The sequence below is a fragment of the Panthera pardus genome, unplaced genomic scaffold (assembly GCF_024362965.1).
Source record: "Panthera pardus isolate Hobbes unplaced genomic scaffold, ASM2436296v1 HiC_scaffold_7, whole genome shotgun sequence".
NCBI lineage: Eukaryota > Metazoa > Chordata > Mammalia > Carnivora > Felidae > Panthera > Panthera pardus.
Genome location: NW_026527002.1, coordinates 73534627 through 73559864, shown reverse-complemented (window position 1 = coordinate 73559864; position 25238 = coordinate 73534627). Strand labels below are relative to the sequence as shown.

The window sequence follows — 25238 nt, the reverse complement described above, 5'->3', positions numbered from 1 at the left end:
GTAATCACCATTTTAGCGTACTTACCATGCTGCTTGGATTTCTTTTTCTTTTTCTTTTTCTTCTTCTGTTTTGGTTTGTAGTGATCTTTGTCTTTCTTCTCTTTTCTTTCCTTATCCTTCTCTCTTCTCTTACCTACATGACAGGAGTGACAAAGTTAGCCATCGTGACTGATCTTGAGTCGTTGTTCTGTGGTTAACCTAAAAGCGGCATTTATGTTTTAATCAGCTATTCCAGTCACCTGCCCAGCGGATGGATTCAATTAAACTGTTCCTGTCATGGGTCTGGAACTCCTGATTAGCTTATTGGGCTCTAAGAGGGGGTCTTCATTAGCAGTGTTGAGAAATCCCAACTCCTGACACCTTGAAGTTAACACAGACAGTAGTTAAAATCTTAAATGAGTAATATACTCAGTTCCCTGATGTGGCAAGAAAGAAATTCCATAATTTAAGAAAGACCTGACTGAGGAGACTCAGCATTTCCACGGAGAATTGAATGAGAAAATATATCAGATTTTAAAAAGAACGTAATGAAATTCTTTCCTTTGGAAAAATAAAAAACTAGATCGATCCGTAAGTAATTCCTTCAGTCTTCCAACACTTCCCAGTGTGTACAATGAAGGCTAGGAACACAGTGCAAAAACTTACTTAATTAAACTGATTTTTCCCCCAAAGTTTAAAATACCCTTCTTCCCATTCACGTGTACTTTAAAAAAAAAGGAATGGATGTGAAAGCAATATCCTAGGGTATTCTACTTAAAACGGACTCATCACATATACTCAACTATTGTTCCAAATCAGAATGATGTAGCCTACAATTTATCAAACATATTTAATCCACTCTCAGGGACCCAACTCCAGCTGGCTAATCTACAGAATATTTGAGACTATCATCCATTACTGTAAAATGTTTCATTATTATAGCACAGAAGACAGAAAAGAAAGCAGAAAACTCACTGACGTTTTTATAAGGTCAGTTAAAGAAGAAAGTCTGAAAAAAATGACTCTTTTAATTTACCATCCACGCCCTAAGTCCCAACAATATTAGACGGTGGCTTATTTTTAAAGAGCCATCCTACAAAGATGTTCAGAAACACAAAATTCTCAGAGGAAGCCTTCGACTCCGTCAACAAAAAATACACATAATACTATGAAAATATGTGTTTAAGAAATACGTATGTGGAACTGAACAGCACTGATAAATACGAACCCGGATGGTCACTGACACCTACAGGAGCACTAACGGGTAAAAAGTAGGGGACAGACTACGTCCTCCCGCTGCCAAGCCATCTATGGTCTTTTGCTTAAAGATTACTTTCTGTTCATACCAAATGCTGTTGAGCTTTTTTCTTCCAATTTCACTTTTTTTTCTGTTTTCGATAGTCCTGCAGGTTTAGGGGAAAAATACGTTAAGTTTAGTCAGAAGCGGTTAAAAGTAGGGGACAATAGTTTACATTACAAGTGCTCACAGAAGTCTACTTAAGACTCTTTTCTCCTAAGGGTCTACGTCATTTTATCGCCTGGACTAGTAACAAAGAGGTGGGACTTCTCGCTCCCCAAAACTGATACACGAAGGATGATTTTTGTTTCTTCATACTACCCACGTTAAAATCTTGGCTGCACCATTTGTTAACTGTTTGGCCTTGAGCAAATCATTTAATTCGTCTGTGCTTCGGTTTCCTTCTCCGCCAGATAGGAATGACTATCTCACATCGTTATCAGAATTATGTGAGTCAAAATCCGTAAGATGTTTAGACCAGTGTTTGACTAATAATAATCAGTGTTTTTTGTTTTTTTGTTTTTTCAGTTTCTCCTCCGTGGTGGGGTAATAACTGAAGACTACATCCTTTTTAGAAAGAGCACGAACATGGGTTCAAACATTTAAAAAGACAGATGAATGCACTGAGCAATCAGTAAAGATCTCTTCTGGCATCACAGCCTTTGGCAATCCTGAGACTGAAATGCACCCAAGTGGTAGGTCCGTGGAACATTCCTGTTTCTGTGACAATTATGACACGAATGCTCTTTAGGTCATCCAGAGGAAAAATTAAACTTCTTATTAAAGGATAGTGGTTTTCAACAAATCTGTTTAAAATTTTTAAACTGATATTTAACTTCTGTTGCCTAAACTAAGCTAGTACCTTTGAACTTCATCATGAATGTGTTGTTAGGTAATGATAAAAGCCAAAACAATTATTTTACAAATCATTTTTGGTCTTTCTCTAAAAGGAAAACACAGAGGCCTATTTGCACATTAAAAATACTCAACCTTAATGATTTGGGTACTATTAACTAATATCCCAAAATATCCTTTCAACCAGTACTCTCAATAACGGTATAGCTGACACACCGACATTTAACCAAGCTTCTCAACTCAATACTCAATCGTTTCCAATGCTAATATCTTATGTGTATCTGAGGTTAATCTAAGAGAAATATTAAAGTACATTTAATGTACAATTTCGGTCTATTATGCTTTAATATCGCCATTCACAAAGCTGCTGATTTTTCAAGACATTCCAATACAGAATCAAAAAAAAAAAAAAAAAAAGCTAGCACCTTACTTCAAATATTTTATACAATTTAAAAACTTAATAGAAATACAAAAATACCACTCAAATTGAATTAAATGTTAATAAGACTCTAATAAGTTTTAAATTAAGTAAGAATACTGATAGTCTCCGTGACAAAAAACAAAAAATCTTTCACAAGAAAAAAAATGAAAGGAACATCAGCACAAAGAGAAATACAACTGAATTTCCTTACTATCAAGACTCCTGAACAAATGCATCACTTCCTTTAATAATTACTGTTTATTGGGGCACCTGGGTGGCTCGGTCGGTTGAGCATCCGACTTCGGCTCAGATCATGATCTCACAGTTGGTGGGTCCGAGCCCCACATTGGGCTCTGTGCTGACAGCTCAGAGCCTGGAGTCTGCTTCGGATTCTGTGTCCCCCTTTCTCTGTTCCTGCCCCTGCTTGTGTTTGCTCTCTCTCTCTCTTTCTCAAAAATGAATAAACTTTAAAAAAAAACTTTACAAAAATAATAACTGTTTATTAACTACTAATTACCGCACCGTAAAAAGTCTACGTGTTTGATGCGTTTTGCTTGAAAATAATAAGACATTTACAAGACCGAGACTGAGAAAGAAGCTTTCCCAGTCCTCAGTGATGGCACACGCAAGCTTCTCGACTCAATACTCGGGAGCAGCACTTGATCTTGATTATTGCCTTGAAGGTCTCCCCCCGTCCCGGGCACTGAATCCAGGGTGATTCAAAGGAAAACTGCTTCCTGGGCTGCCTGTGGGAACCCTCAGGTACTCGGAGGACAAATGCACTGGCTGGGAGCGTCTGCTCCGGAACACTCTGGAACACGGGAACACGGGCCGGCAAAACACAACAGTGCTGTCTGCAGGATCAGGTCTACGTACACTTTTCACATGTTCCAGCGGTTCCTAAACCTTTAGATTTCTCAACTGATACGATTTCAGACGTAACACTGAGGGGCTGACAAAGAGACGTCAACATTTTATGTAAGCATAGATATTAAAATATTCATACGTGCAATAATGATGGCTGGACTTCTAAAAACACACCTAAGTAGACAAACAAAATTGATCTGTTCTAGAATTCAAGAGAAAAAACTGTTTTACGAGAAGTTCATTCCCTCACCCTTGGATTCCCCGTGTGCTGGAATTTGGGAGCCAAATAATGAGGCCTTCGATTTATTGAAGTGTGATTTTTAGGCTGAATTTTTTCAACACAACATTCTCTTCAAACAAAATATGACAGGAGAGTCTAACACAGACTACAAAAGCCGAAAATATGAGCAATGGAAACAGACGGGGCCCTTCAGGGAGGTAGGTCTCTGAACCGTGTCTGCCTGCGCACGACGGAAAACCCGGCGGCGCGCACTGGTTTCTCAAGCCCCTTCCAGGAGGCTGAGTATCTGTAATTCCTCTGGCTGGAAAACGAGGCTATCCCTGAGCCTCTCCATGGAAACCCCAGGCTCCATAGGGGCCGGGAACATTTGGTGTGGGAGTAGAAGCAGATTGTGGGGTCCCTGGCTGTAGTTTTGTTTTGCCCAATTCTGAAATAAATAAATCAAATAACAAGGGAAGACACTGAAAAACACTTAAAAAACCCCAAGTCTCTTACAGAGTAAATGCAAAGTCGAGGCAAGGCACTGGACTAAAACTCATCTATTTAAAGTGCCAGCACTGCACCACAGCACAGGCAAGCGGCCCACGCGTCAGAGGTTCTGTGATAATTACTGGCTCGCCCTTCCGTCCACTGAGCTTCAACATCTTCGAACTCCTTAAAGAGGCTGGAGTAATTCAGTATTTGCTACACGCACACTCGGTAGGTAAATGAGAAAATGAGCAAACGTTTCCAGATGGTAACAAAACTAAGACTCATCCTAACCTAAAACTGGTCGGCTCCATTACATACAGCACTCTAATAGTAAAATGAGAACAAAGGCATCGGTTTTTACCAGGGTATCGCTGGTGTTTTTTGGTAACGTGGGCAGCAGTAGCACTCTTAACCCAGACTAGACAGAATGTGGGCACGCTCGCCCGTGAAAGAACGCAGAAGGATGGCCTCGAACGCCTCATCTCTACCGTGAAAGGTTTTAACCTTTCAGAACAGGTGTATGTGATAATTTGCATAATCTCATGAATCCTTTACCAGGACTGCTAAACTCAAAAGTGTGTGTACCTCGGACACATGAATAATAAACATCTAAGTCTGCTCAACTATTTCCCAGCTTATGACTAACATCCTCCTCATCTTCAACAACCCAAGAGTTTCAATCTGACAAAAACACCCCAGGAAAAGTCTTTGACTCAAGTTCGAGTAAGTAAGGCTTGCTATGGAAGTAACAAAATTTCCTTTTATTAATGAAGATGGAAACCAACCAACCAAGCATACATGCATATATTAAAAAAACAACAAAACACGACAGAAACAAAAACAGCTGTCACTGTGATTCTACATGAAAGACTACAGAAGTCCAACAAGACTGCAAAACAGTGGAAAGAAGGTAGGAAACAAAACTGGTAAGAGATAAAAGCATGCCAACGACTCAGAATGTTAATGCAAGTCAGAGAGGCTCACAAAGTTTTAATAAAAAGGCGTCCAATTAGAATACGACCTGAATTTCACTACTTCCTCCAAAAATAAAAAATTACAAGAAGTAACAGAAATAAATCAGAACCCCCATCATGCCACATTCGGATACTGTGTCTGTGTTCAACCCTCTAATAAACGGCCTTTCAGTAATTAACATTTAAACCATGCACTTCCTTGATTTAAGCAATGAAGGTTGCCAGCTGTCGGCACACCCAGAAGATCCTCACCCATCAACGCATCTACAAATTCGTCGTCTTACAAATCTCAGCTCCTCTCTACCATTCACTTTTCCAGAATACTGTCCTACTACTTTGATCTTCTCAAAGTTATCTCTAAGTCTTAAAAAAGAGAAGAATATTATGCCTTCCCACCCCCCCCCCACACACTATTATGAGAAACAAGAACCACACCCCAGTCGTAATTAGCAGTAAGTAAGTCCGCAAATAAGCTAGAAATTCTAACAAAAGACGAGGCTAATACTCTGGTTAGAAGTAAAGTCATTTCAACCAAGGATTCCACTTCATGTGCAATCACTACTTTGACATTTTAGGATATGTAATCTAAAATCACTCTTCATTACATAGCTGTTTACATTGGTCTACGTTTCAGTCACGTTACGATTAGAATATATATGTATATATTTAAAGAAAATACAAATATCGTCAAAGGCACGTCTGAAAATAATTTCCCCAATGGATATAGATTATAACTTTAACATACTTTTCATATATTCAGTACTGCGAAAAAGTCCAGATTATTCACCAACTGTGTAAGACCTTCATCAGGAAAATATCTCAGAGAGTCAAGGTAATTCAGGAATTTTGTGGGAAAAGGGAAAAGAAAAATTACCCGAAGGATAGAAGGGGCTTGGAAAAAAGTCAACAGGCAACGGATCGGACTTGGGAAATGACAAATGTTTCAAAACCTATAAATCTTCACATTTGGGCACTGGAATTTTTAAACAAAATACAGAAACAAAATGACTTCAATCTTTGTTGATAAAATCAAACTGCAGAAAACTGTGTATTTAATACTACGTTTTTACTTTGAAAGAAGGTAAAGGCAGTAATCTAAAAGGTAAGTTACTTCAATCATTTTATTTTCATACGTGCCACTGCCAGGAAAGAGCAAGCTCTGTTTTCTGCTTCCTCTGATGAGTTGGTAGAGAAAGTGAGTGCAGGGCGGGTGCTATTAAAACAATCAGCCCTCATGCTCTGGGCTGCAGATCAAGAAACAGTCTTACATTTTTCTCCAGCTCTGAACTGGCTCAATTCCGACTTCCTTCATCCCTCTATCTCCAAATTAGTAATTTACTAGAAGAACATATGAAGTTAGTATTCGCCTTTTTTAAATCCTATATACTCTTTGGTTGAGGTTAAAATCTTCTAAGACTTCCGAATAAAATAATGTAACCATATCATAGGTTACAGTATCATAAAACTGTCCCCAAAATGTGTTACTGGCTGCTTTTGCACATTAGGCTCCCCAGATGACTTCGTAACAAAGGACATTTAAATTATGGAGAGTGTGCCTGCAAATAGGGGGTTATGTTTAAGGTATACAGTTAAATTGAAGCCACGTGTTTCTTAAATACTAAATTCTATTCAAACCCTGAAACCTGAATACCGATCCCATTAGGTATTTTCTGGCTTCAAACCCAAGAACTTATGTCATTACAGTCAGCTCTAACAATTCCTATTTTTAATTAAAAACAAAAACAGGATATAAGAAAGAAGCAAGGAGAAGGAAGTAGATTAAAATGACAAAACAGGAAGTCAGTCCAGGGAGGCTGATGGTAAATGATTGCACAAAAGAACTTTAAAGTGAAACCCTCTCTCCCGTAGACGTTACACAAGAGCATCTATGAAGAGGAATTACATGTTAAAGTCACGGAAGCCAACATCAGAGCGTCTATGCCCTCTAAGTGCAAGCCTACCTCCTTATAAAATGAATCTTTATTTTTATTATTATTATTTTTTTACCTGATGCTGTTGGAGCTCCTTTTCCATCAGCTATCGCTCTGGACGAGGGATTCGTAAGCATCTGTGCGTCTTCCTTTTCTGGCCTGGGACATTCATGAGGACAAACGGGCTCTGGGGCGGGCGGTGCCGAAACTTCCGAGGCACGACTTAAGTCAAGAGGGAGACAGGGTCCCAGCTTCTGGAGTGGCAAATGTGCAACATCGGGCACTACACAAGATAAAGGATGTAACAGAATATTAACAGAGGTCGACGGGCTCGGTAAGTATCAATGTGGAGTAAAACGTTATCTGCGTCAAATCGCGCCTGACCTAAGGGCACTCAATAAATATTTGTAAACAAAGTGCTTTTAAGTCTAAAAGATGGAAGAAGGAAAAAGTAGTAACTTCTTAACATTCTAATAATCTTTATCTCTTTTATGTTTGGTTCTATAGGAAATCAATATACATTACCCTCTGGTACTGAAGACTCTTGCTGATTCTGAGAACTGATGGAGAACATGCTCGCATCAGTGGCTGGAGAGGGAGGAGACACCTTTTCTATGGAATCATCAGGCATGGGCAAGGTGGCTAAGCGCTGAGATCTTCTTCTCCGCTCACTATGCTTGAAAGGTCTAGGGGGGTTCACAGGCTGTGGAGAACCTAGAAAAAGATCTTCAATGTTCACGAAGCAGATACATGCCAGGATCATCTTATAATATTTAAGGAGATAAATGGGAAAAATGATTCAAATTCTGCCCTCTGATGGTGTTAGGTATCCACAAGGAACGGCATGTTCCAAAAGTAATCAAAGGCAAAAACTGTGCCCTCATTCACAAAAAGCTAATCAAAACTTCTAAGGTCTAAGGCCTACTAGAACCAAAAGAAAATAACATGGAACATGGATTTCAGGTAGTTTCCCAAGTGACAGTCTACAGTTAATTCTCTAATTGTAGATCATTGTGTTAGTTGCCATTCTTCCTTTGGGAAAATAGTCTGTATAGCTGAGATTTTTAAAAAAATTAAATATATATATAGATAGAAAGATAGATAGATCTCTTTAGCTACATTACAAATCTAGAAACTCTAAGGGACAAAAAGGCAGGGGGCATAGGTGACAAAAATCTGACATGCATTGTAGAGTCAGTGCTTTACTTGCCAAAATAAAACTAACGTACATTAAGTTTATCCCACCCTCGTTCCCACAAATGGATTTTTATAAACATTTTGGGCCTGATTCATTAAAAAAAATTGAACACAAACAATTTTAAGTACTTATTATAGGCAAATAATGAGGACTTTAAAATATAACACTGTTCTTGCCCTCATTTTTTTTTTTTTTTTAAATAACTAATTTGGTGGGTCAATTAAGCATCTTCTAGCTAGGTAACACAAAAGTTTGGAAATCTGTGGGGTTTTTTTTAACCTTTAGTTTTCTTCTTTCTACGGGGCATGTAAACATGTTGAAGAATTTAGAACAGACAGGATTACACAGGCCAATATACTCATGTTAACTTAGAAGGAGGAAATAAGAGTGGTTGATGCTTTGGGTACTTAAAAATCATATTACAAAAATCAAAAAAAAAAAAAAAAAGACATGGTGATAATTGAAAAAAGAATGAAAGAATAAAATTCAATTGCTGTAACACTGTGGCTATAATACCAAAATATAAAACCATTTCAAAACAAAATACTTATCAATGTCACGTGACATTGTGGTGACTACTAACAACATTATGTTATTTCGTGGTAAATGCCAAAATGAAATGAAGCTTATGAGGAAACAACGGAGTTTTTCTGTTCCCATTCTCCCTACCCATTTATTAAAAAGAACAAAACCAAAACAAAACACAAAAAAAATACCAACGCCTGCTCAAAAATTCAAAAATACAGTTTGGTAGAAAATATGGCAACTGAATTGGGAGAAAGAGACTATATTTGGCTGATGAAAGTCTCCTCGATGCCAACATTTTTAATTGTTGTAGAAAACATGATATGGAAGAGTTCCTAAGAACATGTGTCTTCACTTACGAATCAGGATACTAGTTCGCTTGTGTGAACTGACGAAGGGAAGTATCTTTTATCCAGCGACTTCCCAGGTCACAGCTTTTCAAACCGTCTCTAACTTAGAATACGGAACTAACCGGAGAAGCAGAGGGTCCATACAAATCTCCGTTTATATATCCAGACCCACGTTGGAAGGCTATTTTTAAAAAGACTAAGTTAACTCTTGAAAGATCAGTGGTACTGAAACAGTAAAATCTTTAAAAATAAGATGAAGGAAGCGTTCTTCTCCCTTCCTCGGTAAGAATACACGGAAGTCTGAACTCCAAATCCCAGAACAAGAATGAATAAAACCTATCGCGGGGGGCTACAGACAACTGGGAACAAGAACTAAATCTACCCATGAGAATAGTCTTAGGAGTTGAGGAAAAACATCCAGTGTGAGTCTCTTCCTAGCTCCTTGTTTTGGTTTGGTTTTTTGTAATGAATCAGGCCTCTCATTGTGCTCGGATTACTATTAATCGAGGAGAGTCAGACTACAGAATTGGCGCCATGAAATGTACAGCCTCTGTACAGTCAATCAGTCAGAAATGTATATGGTTTTTGCCCCTGAAAATAGTTTTAAGCCTTCCCTGTCAGATCCACTTAAGTTTGAATTTTTAAAAAGCAACTTCATAAAAATACAATATAACTACAATCAAACTGTTTTTAATGTATCTTATAGGATAAGTAACTATTTTTTAAAAATCTGTGCTCACTAGTTTTATTTATCACTGAAGAAGAAAGCTGAGATACAAGCGTCAAATCCTCGACTTGTATTAATTCTGGGGAAAGTGGTGATTTAGGGGGTTTTATACACCCAGAAGAATCTCCAGATTCATGTTTGCATTTCTTGCTGCGAGCCTTCCCTGAAGACAAAGTTGAGGATAACAGTGCAGGTTTCTGAGTGTTGGCAGAACTGCTAATGTCAGCTTCATTTTTTTTCTGACTTTGAGGTTTAGGTGAAATCGCCTGAATAAATAATAAAAAATTGATATTTTTATTTTGGTTTCTTCATTTTTGTTCTTGTATTCTATTTTGATTGTTAAGCAACTTTAGTATCCAAAAACATTGTTAAGCAACATGTAACATTTCTATTACAAATGAAAAACCAAAAAGAACCCCACAAATTATTAACTAAAAGTTGAATAGGCTATCTTTAAAGGGATGCTGTCGGCTTTTGGTCTACATTTGGTTTTTTTTAAAAAACTGTATTATTCATCATATTTTCAGAATATAAAATGATAGCTTGACGGACAAATATTTTCACGGTATTACGCTGAAATACACCTCTTTTGAAACTTAATTACCAACTACGTCGATAACAGGTAAATAAACAGCATTTCCACTGTTCAGATGCGTTTAATTGAATACATTTAAGCTCCTGACTTTTAGATGTCTTGTTAAAAAACAATTTCCTTTATCAAGGTGACTGCAGAAGTCTAAGTAGACAGCTTCCCTTTAAAGAAAGATCTCAACAGGAAAACAATGACCAAATTAACGAAACATTATCTTTAACTCATTTTAGTGCTGAAAGCTAGAGTTTCATAAGCATAGTGCGTCATGAAATCAAAGCCACCAGCAGTACAGAGTTAAAAGACTAAAAAACAATACAAAACAAGCAACAACAACAACAACAAAAAAAACCAAGGAGTAAAACCAAGTGTAAGTTAAAAACATTGGATTTAAAAACAAAATACGTCGCATTCTTAGATGAGAATTTTTACCTTCCTCCTGCCAACTGATACTTTTAAAAAAAAATTAGAACTTTGTCAGTTCTTTCATAAAGGATATCTTGGTTCATTTGGCAGTATAATTTCCTCCCTATATAGAAATTTATGTGAATGTGTCCAAAGACAACAGAGAATAGCCACATTGGATGGATTTACAATCTATGGTGTTGGAATGCCTGGGCTGTATCTCTTTCTGATACACGGATCTGAGAACAAAACAGGAGATACCCTTTTAAAAAATAATCTATGCTAAGATAGGCCTCTCTACAGAATTAAATTGCTAACGCTATGAACAGCATGCTTGTCCCCAGGAAACCTTTTTGCTTCCTTATCTTTTATGAGGGATGACCATCAGGTCAGCAGTCTGTGGTTCTCTGGAACATGAAAGAGCATCGTCTGGGGACCAAACAGCTTTCTGTTCCCGCTAACGGACAAGGCGCTCCAAGTCTGATGCACAGCTGGTGCCAAGTAGATAGAGCACCTCGCGATGCTCTGCAGGTGGCATGCTGGACACGCCACAGAAAGGGCTGGTGGCAAGTATCCCCTTCAATCGGTTGTCATCATCTCTAGTCTTGAACTTACTCATCATGCGTGTGTACAAGTGCAGATTAATCGTTTGAAAAAGTACTCCATAAATGGAAAGGAGTCCTAAACTTATCATAAAAGGTGTTGCCAGAAAAGTAATTAGAGCCATTACTTGTAAATAAACAATTTTATTGTTCATCTTCACATACGTGAGAGACATCACTACAGCATCCATTACTCTCAAGTTACAAAGTTATGAAACAAGATTGAAAACTGAAATTAGTATCTTGATAAGGTGCTTAACTTCTAAACAAGGACAAATTAACATTTTTAAAAACTTACTGAATTATGCATCTAATGCAGGTTTTATCCAAAAGTAAATATAACATGACAATTCCCTAATACAATTAAATAATCTATAATTAATATCTGAGAATTGGGGTTCAAGACCACAGTTTGATTTTTTTTTTTTGAGTGTCAATAAAGAAAATCCATTAGCACAGTAAGTTCTGGCTATAGGCCTGTTATAAATCTATGTCATGAGTGACATTCATGATTTTACTCATTAAGACAACAGAGGTTAGTGACAATCGATGCCTCTCCTTTAAGTCTGTAGCTCATTCCAGTACTTGGAAGTAAGAGTTTTATAACTCGGCTTTTTAACTTTGAAGCAGGGCGAACAGCATAAAAATTGTTGGGTTACAAAACATTTTCACAATGATATCAATCTGAATGACAAAAAATGAGGGAACAGCATCACGTTCCTTAAAAATCTAAAATAATTTACAAAGTTTTCAGTAATGACTGTTGGTCTCTTTGTTACAAAACTGGCAAGGACTCTCAAAATGCCTTAATGATGCAAACAAACAGCCGAGTTACTCAATTTGTCTTTCTTTTTTTTTATAAACTCAATTTCAGAATGCTGTTTTCTGTACTTCTCTCTGAAATGAGCCCTGCCCTCGCCACTAATTTCCACATAGAAGAAGTAATCTTCACAATCACATTCACCGCAGCAGGATTGTGCATCATGAAAGATTGACATTGTAATGAATTTTCCAGAAACATTTTATTACCAAGTCCCTGATTTATTGCATTCTGAGAATACCATAAACAGTGGTGAAAATACAAAATATTGTTAGATATGGGACGTTGAATATAGTAATACACAGTAAAAAAAAAAAATCACTTAAAATTTGGTTGATATGCTGACAATAACGGCAAAGACTTAACCGCTTGATGATCACAGAAAATCAGAAGGTATGATTCGCTGACATATTAATCAATTTAAAAGACCATTGATTTCATACAACATTAATGGAGGCACCAAAACAATGCACTGTTATCAAATCAGGCCTAAAATAACCCTGAAAAACTCAATACAATATCAATTAAATTTGGACTATTTTTTAAAACGCGTAGAGAGAAGAGCAGAAGATACTCATTTTAAAGTCTTCTTTATTAGGCTACTAATAAAGAAAATTAAATTAATACAAAAAGGATATATTAAAACTACATTAAGGCTCAGATTTTAAAACAGGAGAACCAAGGAAATCCAGTTATGGCTATTACTGTGTTCTTATAGTCTTACAGTGCCCAAGAAGTTAAGCCCTTAGAGAATGTAAAAGCATGCACAGTTCATTATGTACAGGTACTGTGGGAATCTGAAGGTAGCCAAGGCAAAATCTAGCAACTGCAACCTTCACTTTTAAATTCCTCTATTAGGTGGTTTAAAGACAGACCCTTAATAGTTTTTTAAAATTCTTTTTTTTTGTCGTTATTAAAATATACATCCTAGCAAAAATGTATGGCTCATTGATCAATTCATAAAACACATAGTCAGTCTAACAACACCAATTGTTACAATATAAAAGAAACTTCTTACAAAAGAAGCTTTATTAGATGTCAAAAACCCTGTTTTAACTCACAAATGAAAAGTATTTGTGTAAGGGTCTTTTTGTAAGCTAGTTAAAGGTGATCCAGCTGGAAGCTTATACCCTGGGATGCCTGTCTCCAGGCCTTCAAATGTTGGAGATAAAGGCTTTAATGCCAGTCTACCGAAAACAAACACTAGCAAAGTCTGTAGTTTATCTGCGTACCTTGGAGAAGGCAGAGTTAAAAATATATCATCAATTAATTAGCTTCCTATTCCCATATCCAATCAAAGGGCAATTTCAATTACGTGGATACTATAGCTCCGTGATCATTCCAGTTGGGAACCTTGAAAAAAATCAAATGCTACCATTTCATACCTGCTCCAGCATTGGAGCCGTTTCATTGAAGTCTTCCTTTTTTTCAGCACCATCCACCCCAACAGCTTTGGATGCCAACAAACCTTGAGAAAAATTGTACAGAAATTGCTTATTAGAAAAAATACTGGCTTCTGATATAATCAACTTCCCCCAAATGTTAGCAGTTGAAATCCCCATCCTTTTTAATATAGAGGATTTAATATAAAGTTTACTTGTCAAAAACATGAACACCCTTTATAATGACTCAAGGGACTGAATCAGAACTTGAGTTTTTTACACAATCAGTTCTCTGTAAAAAAAAAAAAAATTACTCCTAAAGATATCCTTAAAAAAAACACATGCATACACATTTTAATTCTACGACTTAATGTCTAGAAACCAAAGATTGGTTAGATTAACTAATACTCATAATATGGGCTTTGTCTACACAACTGAAATACAGAGTTAATATCAAGATCTGAGAAATCCTTCCAAACATCTAGAAGACTTTGTTGTTGTTATATTATTAGCTAAACAACGACTCCCAATTTTTATTTCCACATGGATCCTTTGACCAAAGCTTTATGGGTTCATCCCTATACCCTGCTGTACCTTATCTTCTTGCAAAAGTGCCAAAAACACTGATGGATCTGTTTTATGTTAATGGGGGAAAAAGTGCAGGTCCTTCCTACATTCAACTTAATATTATAGAGCCTCATTCTATAAACTATGAAATAATTTAGGAATTCCAGTTTTCTCCAACGTGTATCACTAATTCTCAATTTTCGAGGACAGAATATTTTATCTAGAGTATATAAATCAACTTTATAGGACAATAAAACTCTGCCTTAATTTCTAAATTAAAGGCAGTTAGGGGCGCCTGGGTGGCTCAGACAGTTAAGCGTCCGACTTTGGCTCAGGTCAGGATCTTGCATTCGTGGGTTCGAGCCCCGCGTCGGGCTCTGTGCTGACAGCTCGGAGCCTGGAGCCTGCTTCAAATTCTGTCTCCTTGTCTCTCTGCCCCTCCCCCACTTGTGCTGTCTCTATCAAAAATAAATAAATGTAAAAATTTTTTTTTTAATAAATAAATAAATAAATAAATAAAGGCATTTACTTGGTCAAGATTCTTTGCTAAGCACCTGACAAGCACTGTCAATATAGCCAAGTTTATAACGCTTGTATAATACAAGTATGTCTTTGCTTATGACCACTGGGCACATAAAAGGGCCCCAAAAATCATTTCTACCATTACAAAGTTGGCTACACAAGGGGCACCTGGCTGGCTCAGTCAGTTCAATGTCCGACTTCAGCTCAGGTCATGATCTCACGGTCTGTGAGTTCGAGCCCCGCGTTGGGCTCTTGTGCTGACAGCTCAGAGCCTGGAGCCTGCTTCAGATTCTGTGTCTCTCTCTCTGCCCTCCCCTGCTCATGCTCTGCCTCTCTCAATCTCAAAAATGAATAAATGTTAAAAAAAAAAAAATTTTAAACAAAGTTGGCTACACAAAACCTCTGCTTCAAAGGAAGCCTGTTTAACAATCAGCAACGTAACAGTTAACTTACTGCAGCAATTATACCCCCTAGACTCCTGAAGCTGTCTATACAGTGTAGTTAACAGGAGGGAAAAAAAAGTGCCCCCAAATGCCACATAACATTGAGCTATCCACGTGGCAACATCTCTTGGCTTTTTCAGGTAACTATCTTGAAGAGGTTAAGTAATCTAAGTAGGAATTCAAATATTAAAGACGTATCCTTAAAGCAGTACTACAGGCAAGTGTTAAATTAGGCCAAAAGCACCTTTCCTTTTCTAGAAAGTTGAATATCCAGCACCCAGAATTGTAATTTAAAATAGAAAAGGGGCTTTCCATTTCTATTGTTTTACACAACGATTTTGACTTTTGACAGATCAGTGACTGATATTAAAAATGTATTTGGTCCAGTCTGAGATAACAATCTATATAGTTTGCCCACACGATATTAAATGTAGATTTAAATGGGGGTGGGGGGAAAGCCAATATAGAAATAATTTTATAAAAATCTTACAAACCATAGATTCAATCCTGATTATATTAATATCACATCTGAACATAGTTTTAGATGACTGAAACAGATGTAGCATGGTGTATTTCCTTAACATTTAAAATCATGTTCATTAGGTTTTTCTTCTCTAGCTAATATTTTTGAGAATCAATACTACTGAAATAAAAAGAAAAATAATTAGGGAACCAAGTTCTTTTGCAGGGAAATGAGTAGAGTTTCCACTTCTAACGTTTACTCAAACAGGACAAGTATTTGGCTATTCAATCTATTAAATGTATCTTATATTTTGTTTCCTTTCATAGAGGTGGTAGAAATATTTTTTAAATCTCATCAATACACGGAAGAGATCTCAAATTACAAAAATAAGGTACTACAAGTTTTAAAAGAAACTAATTGACACATATTTGCAAATTTAAATTAGAATATTATAGACCCAATTAATTAAAAGCAATTCCCACCTAATGGTTTGTGATGGAAAAATAAAGCTTTGTAATGTTCTTATAAAAAGTAATGGAGCATTTAATAAAAACTACTCAAAATTAGATTAGAAAATTGCAATACTTGGAATTCAGTGAATTCAAATGCCTCAAATATGATCGAGAAAAAGCTTTTCACGCTTTGTATACATGCTATCTTACAAAAGAGGTACCAGATACAAACAAGAGGACAAAAATAAAAGTCTCTGAAAGGTCTCTGATTACTGCCGCCTTAAGAGGCTGTCCGAAATCTGTTTTCCTGGCCTGTGAATATTCTGGGTAAAAATGCAATATCCTTAGAAAATGAGAAGAATTAAGTGAAAGGAAAGAGATACAAATGAAGTTAGTTTTACTTCTTTGAAAATGCTTATTAATTATATATCACTAAACAGGTCCATCTCCAGAAGAACATATCTGTAACGATCTTAACAGAATGCATTATTCAGTTTCAAGATGTTACGCAAATATCAGATAAAAGTAGAATACCAAATATTCCTAAGTCCCACCCACAAAGTTACAGTTTCTCAATACTGTACTTCAGCTGCAATATCACAGTTGTCTGCCTCTGCTAATAGGAATGCACAGAACAGAGGCCAGAGAACCCTGGGATGGCAAATGGCAGGAAGGACAAAGTAAGTAGTTAAATCTGTGCTCTTCTTTTCAACCAGGGATTCCAACACAGGGAATTCAGACAGAGGATTCAAACACAACATTCCTGCTGTGGGAAAAAGAATCGAATATTCTTGACATTATTATCAGTAACATGTACGGGCCCGTTCCAACCTCTGGGTTTTTTCAAATTATTTTTAAAGTTCCTTAAGCTGCACAAACTTTCAGGGGCTGAAATTCTAGGAACTCCTACAAGTTGTAGAATCGGATCATGTGCCAATTGCTGATGTCTCTTCTTTTGCTCCCTTGTCAATCTGTATTTTAAAATCTACTCAAATTTGCTTGCAGTCAGTCTGCTTGCAACTTTGTCCCAAAGCATGGGCTCTTGACTCGCTCCGTAAAATCGTCAATTCTAAATCAGTATGCATAAAGTATATTAACTATCAATAAGGTATATCACGTAATGAAAAACAAGTCTCTGGAAGGACATCTGTACACTGTGCCACTACCATTTCAGTATGTACTTATTTGGAAACTTCAAAAGAACCCATCCTGTACCATCCCCTAAACAGAATTCACATTTAGAATCTCTATAGCGTGTGACCATCGGGAAGTGCACAGAAAGAGTGAAGACGGGAATTAAATTTATCCAGTGGCTGATCTGCTTATTTCCAGCTAGAAAGATTTCAAAAATAAAAATGTGGAGTGGGGGGAAACACATCAGAGCAGCGAAGATGCTGCCATGATCACAGCCCTATTCCTCTCAGTAGCAAAGGGGCAGACAGACACGTGTTAAGTGAGCTTCATAAATTTAAAACACACCAAAACTCCGTAACAAAATCACTATCTTGTATTGTTCTCATCTCTTTGTATGGTCTGCAAATGAAATTTACTACACAGAGGCAAGCCTGAGTTTCAACCGTTGAAGATCTATTATCTTTTTGCAGGATATAATTGCTACATGAAAAGAGAAACAGATGAACTATTAAAAGGATTACCATACATTCAAATTTTCAAAGTAAGTAAAGGGAAAAAAAACCATAATGGCTTCACATCCGTGAAATCTTACTCTTTTCTACTGCTGCCAAACTATCACTTGTTCTTTCGAGATTCCCAAGGGGAAGTAAGGACAAAGTCCCTCCACCTTGTGTTACTAAGCAACCAATATTAGAACTTCCTTGAGACACAAGGTAAAATGATTTTTTCCCCGCTATTGTCTTTTCAAGGCCACATGTAAATAACACATTGTTGTGGACTGAGCTATTTTCTTCTTTTATTTCTTTAAATGCCGGGCTTGAACTTCTCAGTAAGGCACATGTAAGAATATACTGCCTGAAACTAAAAGCAGGTTATCCAGACTGCAGGAAAACCCTCGAGGCTGGTAAGCTGGCAGGCACACCGAGTGGGTCAGCGTCAGCGTCAGTGTCAGGGTCATGTCCATCTCCCTCAGGCGTGGCCCCTGGTCTTGGCCCCTGCGGGAGCGTGGTTCTAGTCTTGGTGGCACCAGAGCCGGAAGCGCTTTCCTCTTCTTCCCCCTGCGCACGCAGCCCTAGTTTCCATTCTGCTAGGGCCAAACTGAAGTCTCAAGTTGCCATCGTAACAACAATCACCGGATGACATTTTGGCTTTCTCCAAAGCTCATAGTTTCTAAGGAAAGGGTGGAATGGGTGAATCGATTTGAAATATTTCCTGTCCTGGGGCCAAAATATCCTTTATCAGCAAAAGGCACAAAAATAATAACAAATGGAAAGACTAAATATTCTCACCTGTTGAAACCAATCATAATCACTAAGAAGAACACTGCGATAAAACAGTGGTTCTAAAGAACCCTCAGCTGCAGTCACTTTTCAATGGGATTCTATTCTTCAGGAAATGGTCAGAATGTTTAATTGACATGTATCCTTTGATCTGACAGTGAAACCAAGCTTCTTCAAATTATTTAAAAGAATGCCAACAAAGGTTTATACAGCTTTATTAGGCCAAAGACACTAAAAACCATTTTGTCCTTAAAATAAGAACATACGACTGAATAATTAAAAGTATCTTAACTCTCCTTTTAACATATACTCAGAAAAATTAAACATGTTCACAATTTCTTTGAAAGACTAGAATCGCTAGGCTGAACAGGCCCTGCAAGTGATGGGGCCCCGGTATGACTGACCCTGCTTCCAACGCTTTTCCCATGACCACTAACCACGCCAAGCCTGCCAGAGTTCTCGGCGTCCTAACACCCTACACTCCCTAGATTAAGGCAGGCATCGAGAACCAAGATGAGATTCTAGGAACCAACCTGAAGATGAAAAGTGTAAGAAACTTCTAGAAGTACTTTTACTTTGGGCACACAGATTCAGGACCTGAATTCAGTGGAGCATCCATCTTTCCAGCCATACTTGCTGCCATCTTTAAGGAGCCCAGGCAAGAGCAAGAAGGTTTGTGTAGTAACATTTAGAACCTCAGAGACTGTGACCCCACCAGGCTGACAACAGCAGATAATCGGAGTCTTAATAGAAACGACTCCTGCCACCAAGGTGACTTAAAAACTATGGAATTTTATCTCATTTGATCCTATCCACCCTCACAACATCCCTGTGAGGTAGGCAGAAAATAGGTGACGGTTTTCACATTTCACAAGAGAAAAAGCTGACAGCGTTGAAGGATGTTGACTCTGAAGAACCATAAAGTACCTGTCTTCCTTGTTAAGCAGTTTGTTACACTAAAACGAAAGATACATTTTGCTTTATTAAAAACAAACTACCCTAAAATCAACCCCTCCATTCCCCCCCAAACCAAAAGAATCATTGTAGTTTACCAGTAATCTTGTTAAGTCGAGCTCTCTTTGCCTGAAATGAGTTGCCTTGGTTATTTTTCCTCTTGTTTGATAATGTGCTCTCTGGCTGTGGAAAGACCATCTTTGGAACGTTCTCTACATGAAGTCCTACTTTTAATAGAATACATATATGAGAGTTTATCTAGAATCCAAAGTTAAAACACATGATTTTTTTTTTTTAAATAACAAAATAGTAAAAATGCTTTGCACTTATGTTTTTTTTTTTTAACCTAGCGCTTGACATAGAACTTCAAACAACACAAATTTCTCCAGACTGAAAAACTAGAAATAAAAAACTACCAAGTAGTTATTCTTTAGGAAAGAAAAGCAGGAAGAAAAGGACTTACTGCTTTTCCCATATTACACACCAAAACACATGCAGAAGCATTTAAAAAGTTAAAGAAAAAAAAAAAAAAAACACACAAAACAAACAAAAACTCCAAAGCCTACTAACAAGAACTTAAAAGTCAAGATCTGAACCCATTTCTATTCAAGAATACTGAGGGCACCTATGATCCGGTACCCATGTTAGACCAGTTATCTCTGGCTCTGTTACACGCTACAAAAGTTAACCATTTATGCTGGGGGGGGGGGGGGAGCCCAATCATTTAACCACACCCCCAAATCACAGGTAGCCAGGGGGTCTGGCTTACTCACTATGAGAGTTCACCCTGCCATAGGAATGAACGTAAGAACATATTTTGTACCAAATGTTTCACTAGATGTGGGCAGATCTTCCTTCTTCTCAACTTCTGATGAAGCTATAGAAGTTGAAGTCTCTTCCTTCTTTGAAGGTACTTTAAACCATTTCCTCTCATCTTTGTCTTTATTGCTGTTAGCGCTGGTGCGAGGTTTGTTCCCTGTTTTATTCTTGGCTGCAGCTGCAGCAGCTGCTTTGACTAAAGCTATCCAATCCTCCAAAGGAAAAACACAAAACATGTAAAGTATTAAAAAATTAATCAAAATTTAATTACACTAATAAAAACACGTATCACATTTTCAAAGCTACTCTCGCACAAATGTAAAAATCGAATTAATTACATTTACAAGACAAATCATCAACATGGTAATTATCAAATTTCATGATCTAATGGCTTAGTGGGATTATATAACCCCTCATGAAACAGGTAAATACTCAATAACAAATATTCCTTCACTATTATTTTCAGAGGAATAAAATCTAAAATAAAAGGGAAACCCTTTAACAAATATGGAACATTACATGACATTCTCAGTACTTTAGATTTAAATGGTAAACTGTGTTTCTTTTCTGAATACAACAAATCGTAGAAGAAATGAGAGAAAAATGCTTATGTTGCAATTCTGCAAACGTTAAAAGAAATGCACTCCCAGTGAACAAATTACTATTCTTGGAAGAAGAAGTATGGACAATTTCACAGAATTCAAGATATGATTTAATTAATTTTTAAAGCTTTGACAGCCTGGACACCAACGTATCACAACAGCTTAATATTACTAGTTAAAGAAAAAAAGAGCCGCGTGATTTGACCAAGGTGTCTTACATACATACATACGGTCATGCTCCAGACTAATTTCCCTCACTCTATGACTTCCTAGATTTGTGCTGATTACCACTCTTCTGCGATGCAAGTATTTATTCTTCCTGTGTTTATATTTAAAGTTAACTGCCACATAATTTTTCTAAACTAAAAATGCTTATTGTAAAAAATCCGGAGGGGCTCCTAGGTGGTTCAGTCTTAAGCGTCCGACTCTTGATTTCAGCTCAGGTCATGATCTCAGGGTCAAGAGATCAAGCCCCACATCAGGCTCTGCACTGGGCATGGAGCCCGCTTGAGATTCTCTCCCCCCAATCCTGCCCCTCCCCCGTGCTCGCTCGCTGTCTCTCTTAAAAAAAAAAAAAAAGGAACTATGTAAAAACCGTGGTGCTAACATTTAAATTTTCACAACCGAGAAAATTTTCTTACAAGTATTTGTAGTATTTCTACAGTTAATCTTCCTCTAAGGCCACTAAGCTTCAAAGAGACCAGCTCAAATTCAACCAAAATGGGTAATACACTAAATTTTTAGTCCAAGTAACTAAAAACTACTTCTCAACATCAAATACATTTACTCCACAAGTTATATTAACAAACCTCAATCATTCGTCAATAGAGGTTGATGGTTGCTCAGTCTTGAAAATACATAGTGAAGACAATAAGCCACTAAAAATAAACAACCAACAAAGAGAACCTGTGTTTCTTTCTCTCCCCCATGATTGAAATGAACTAAAAATATCGTATTCATTCACCAAAGTTCTGTTCAACACCTTGCTACATGTGCCAGGAAGCACGCTAAGCAGTCATGAGATATCAATTTATAAAAGATGCTGCCTGAAAGGACTTAAAACGCATGAGCCCCGGAGTCACCACATCTTTGTTCCTGCCTGGAAAATGCCCAGCATCTATCTTCCTCAGTACTTAAACTGTGTCCCCAGTACATGTCTTATTAGAAAGCAAATTAAGACACAGGTGTAAAATACAGATTTATGTCTCTAGTTGGCAAAAAAAACAAAAAAAAAAAAAACAAAAACAAAAAAACACCTCAAAACAAACCAGATAAACCAATATTGTCCAACCCCATGTTTACTTAGAGCCACGTTTTTTTGGTCCTACCTATAAGGAATTGAAAGGCAAATAAAATTAACTATAAGACAGTGTGATAAGAGAGGCAGTGGAGGAATAAACAAAATACCATGGAAGAACAAAACAGAAAAGATTAATTTTGACTTAAGAGAAAGGCTAATGGAAAGCTTCAGGGAACATGACAGAGGAGCTGAACCCTACAGCAGGTATCTTTGAGGCAAAAGGCAGAAGGAAAGGCATCCAAGAGCACCGCAAGCAAGAAGGAAACCATCAGACAAGGTCATGGCAATCAGAATATGTGCGAACAGGCACAAGGGGCGGAAGTGGTCTGGGGAGCCCAAGTGCTACGTCTAGGTTGAACCCTGAGACTGACATTACAGTACTAGAGAAAGAAAGCCCCAATGAAACAGACAGTAAGCAACAACGCAGAAAGAGAAACAAAACTACAACCAGACAAGCAAAGTGTTAAATTCAGCAGAGATCTGTACAGTCTTATTAAGAGCAGAGTGCTTAATTCTGGGTTCCATGTTGTGGGAAAAATTTTAAGTTAATGTTACAGAAATGCTGAAAAATGCCAGAGGTAAATTCTACTCCAGCTCTTTCCTCTTTCCAATGGACAGCAAACTGGGAGAGATTCGTGTTGTATCTCTTAAAAGTGCAATTAGATATTTTTTACAAGTTCCTGATCATGTGACTTGTTAATCATGGAATCAATGCAGTTGTGTCATTAAAGAATCCTCCCATTATTTTGCCCTTCTATTTGTCATTTATTTGGTTTATTTATTTATATTTTTTATTTTAAAGACAGCACGCGCGAGCTGGGGAGAAGGGCAGAGGGAGGAAAGGGAGAATCCTAAGCAGGCTCCATATTCAACACAGAGCCCAACACAGGACTCAATCCCACCACCCTGGGATCATGACCCGAGCCAAAATCAAGAGTCGGACATTCAACCGACTGAGCCAGCCAGGCACTCCCCCCTTCTACTTTTAAATAGGTAAGATTCACTATTAAAAATAACTGGTGTGGGGGCGCCTGGGTGGCTCAGTCGGTTGAGCGTCCGACTTCGGCTCAGGTCATGATCTCGCGGTTCGTGGGTTCAAGCCCCGCGTCGGGCTCTGACAGCTAGGAGCCCGGAGCCTGCTTCGGATTCTGTGTCTCCCTCTCTCTGCGCCTTCCCCGCTCATGCTCTGTCTCTCTCTGTCTCTCAAAGATGATAAACGTTAAAAAAATATTTTTTTTAATAACTGGTGTGATCCTTCCACGAATTAGAACTCATGATATGCTTCAAAGTTCCCTGTAGGTAACAGAGCAGCACACGATATGGAGCATGCTGGAAACCAGATGGGAGTTCAGAGTTACTCTGCACATGATGCCTAAGTGAAATTTTAAGTCAGTCACTCAATTCCCTAAGTTCTGAATTCCTCAGATGTGAAATAGAAGTATCAGTTACAGCTATGTCAAAGGATCTGCTACGGGAACCCAATTAAATAATGTATGCAGAACAAAGTTTCATAAATGGTACAGGACCTTATGTGCAAAGCTTTAATACTAGTGAGTTTTATATCAGCACGCTTGCAAAAAGACAAGATAGGACAGAAAAAGCCACAGGAAGTTTAGAGAAGAGTATTTCCATATTGCATCTACTTATCCTTTGCTAGTTTCATAAATTTACTGTGTATCTTTACAAAGGAATTCTCAAGGTACTGAAAATTTAGAAAATATATGCAAAGTTGGATTCTCTCAGCACTTCCCACACAACACCTGACTTAGTCTATTTCCTACATGAAAACAAGTCAAAACTTTTTGGGAAACAAAGACACTTTGAAAAGAGAGCGTTTTATAAAAAAACAATTCTACAAATATTTTTAGCGTGCTTGTGATTAAAAATTATGAAGAAAAATGTAAATTAAGGATATAGTGCTACCCGTGTTCTTTCAATAGTTTATATTCAGGATTGATTTTAACGTTCACACACATCATAATGTAACTACTTATTAAAAGTAAACACCCAATACATCCAATGAATTTTTATAAGTTGTAATTTTACCACAAACCAAACTGGCTCAGTATCTCACGTTGGAAAAAAAATGAAGTTTTAGAGTTAGTGCCATCTCACAAACTTGTGAATAACCAGAATAATAAAGAATAGCCTTAAAGCGAAAAAAAACAAAACAAAACAAAAACGAGAGAGAGAGAGAATTCTGTTGAATTAAACAGGCACATATTAAGTTCCCGATGTTTTAATCTTTCTATGCAGTAACCAAGAAATCACACCACTGAATGCTTAAAGGAACGTTTTATTTATACATACAAGTAGGAAGACACAAAGCAATTTCCCGGTCAAAAGCATTTCCATTTTAAACTACATTTCCATATTAACTGGGGAAGAAATGCCAGCTGATCACTGCAAAACTAAATTTTTAAAAAGCAGGTGATTTAAAACGATCACACTTCTCAGAAGATAGGAGGAATTTTTTTTTTTTTTTTTTTTTTTTTTTTTATTGCAGTGATCCACATTTCTAGATTACTAAATGTATACACTTGGCTGGAGCTGACCAGATGATTTCAACACGTTTCAGAATGACATTTTTCACTGCACGGTATGGAACAAATACAAGCGCATTTCCATATTAGACACTTTCATAGGTTACTTTCAATTCTAAAAATTAATTGTAGGTCCAGGTGCTGAAAATCCCAAATAACAGCAGAACATAAAAGAAAATATTTTAAATTTCTAGTGGCACCTTTTCTCTCCAGTATTTAAGAAAACATACTCAACCAATGGAATCATGGTTTTCACTTCATCCCAGACTCTCCTTCCAATGCTTACCGTTCATCATTCTTGCTCTGAGCAGTGACAAGGCATTTTAACACACTGCTTACATCCTATGACTCACAGAGCCCTACCTGAAGCAGCCTACAGAGTGTCAGGTAAGCGCCTTTTAAAAGAAGATGAATGACTATGATTTATAAAAGGAAAGAAGATAAGAAACTCAATATAAAATTTTATATTAAAAATTAACTTTCTAAATGATACTATATACCAGGAAAAACAAAACAAAATTAAAA

General features: G+C 37.3%; 1 protein-coding gene across 9 annotated transcripts in view; it reads right to left on the bottom strand.

Annotated features, from left to right (window-relative positions):
* The window catches only part of PHF20L1 (PHD finger protein 20 like 1), an 86204-nt gene that overhangs the window by 36307 nt on the left and 24659 nt on the right, over positions 1-25238 (bottom strand). For 5 of the 9 annotated variants that reach the window (XM_053896511.1, XM_053896510.1, XM_053896516.1 and 2 more), the window contains 8 exons: positions 20273-20480; positions 19548-19676; positions 13638-13720; positions 9850-10102; positions 7562-7750; positions 7113-7319; positions 1326-1382; positions 26-133 (listed from right to left, as the gene is read on the bottom strand). In XM_053896511.1, coding sequence (XP_053752486.1) covers positions 26-133; positions 1326-1382; positions 7113-7319; positions 7562-7750; positions 9850-10102; positions 13638-13720; positions 19548-19676; positions 20273-20480 — 1234 coding nt within the window. The remainder of the gene's footprint in view (positions 1-25; positions 134-1325; positions 1383-7112; positions 7320-7561; positions 7751-9849; positions 10103-13637; positions 13721-19547; positions 19677-20272; positions 20481-25238) is intronic. The other 4 variants (XM_053896512.1, XM_019459812.2, XM_019459815.2 and 1 more) reach the window with 2 other exon arrangements.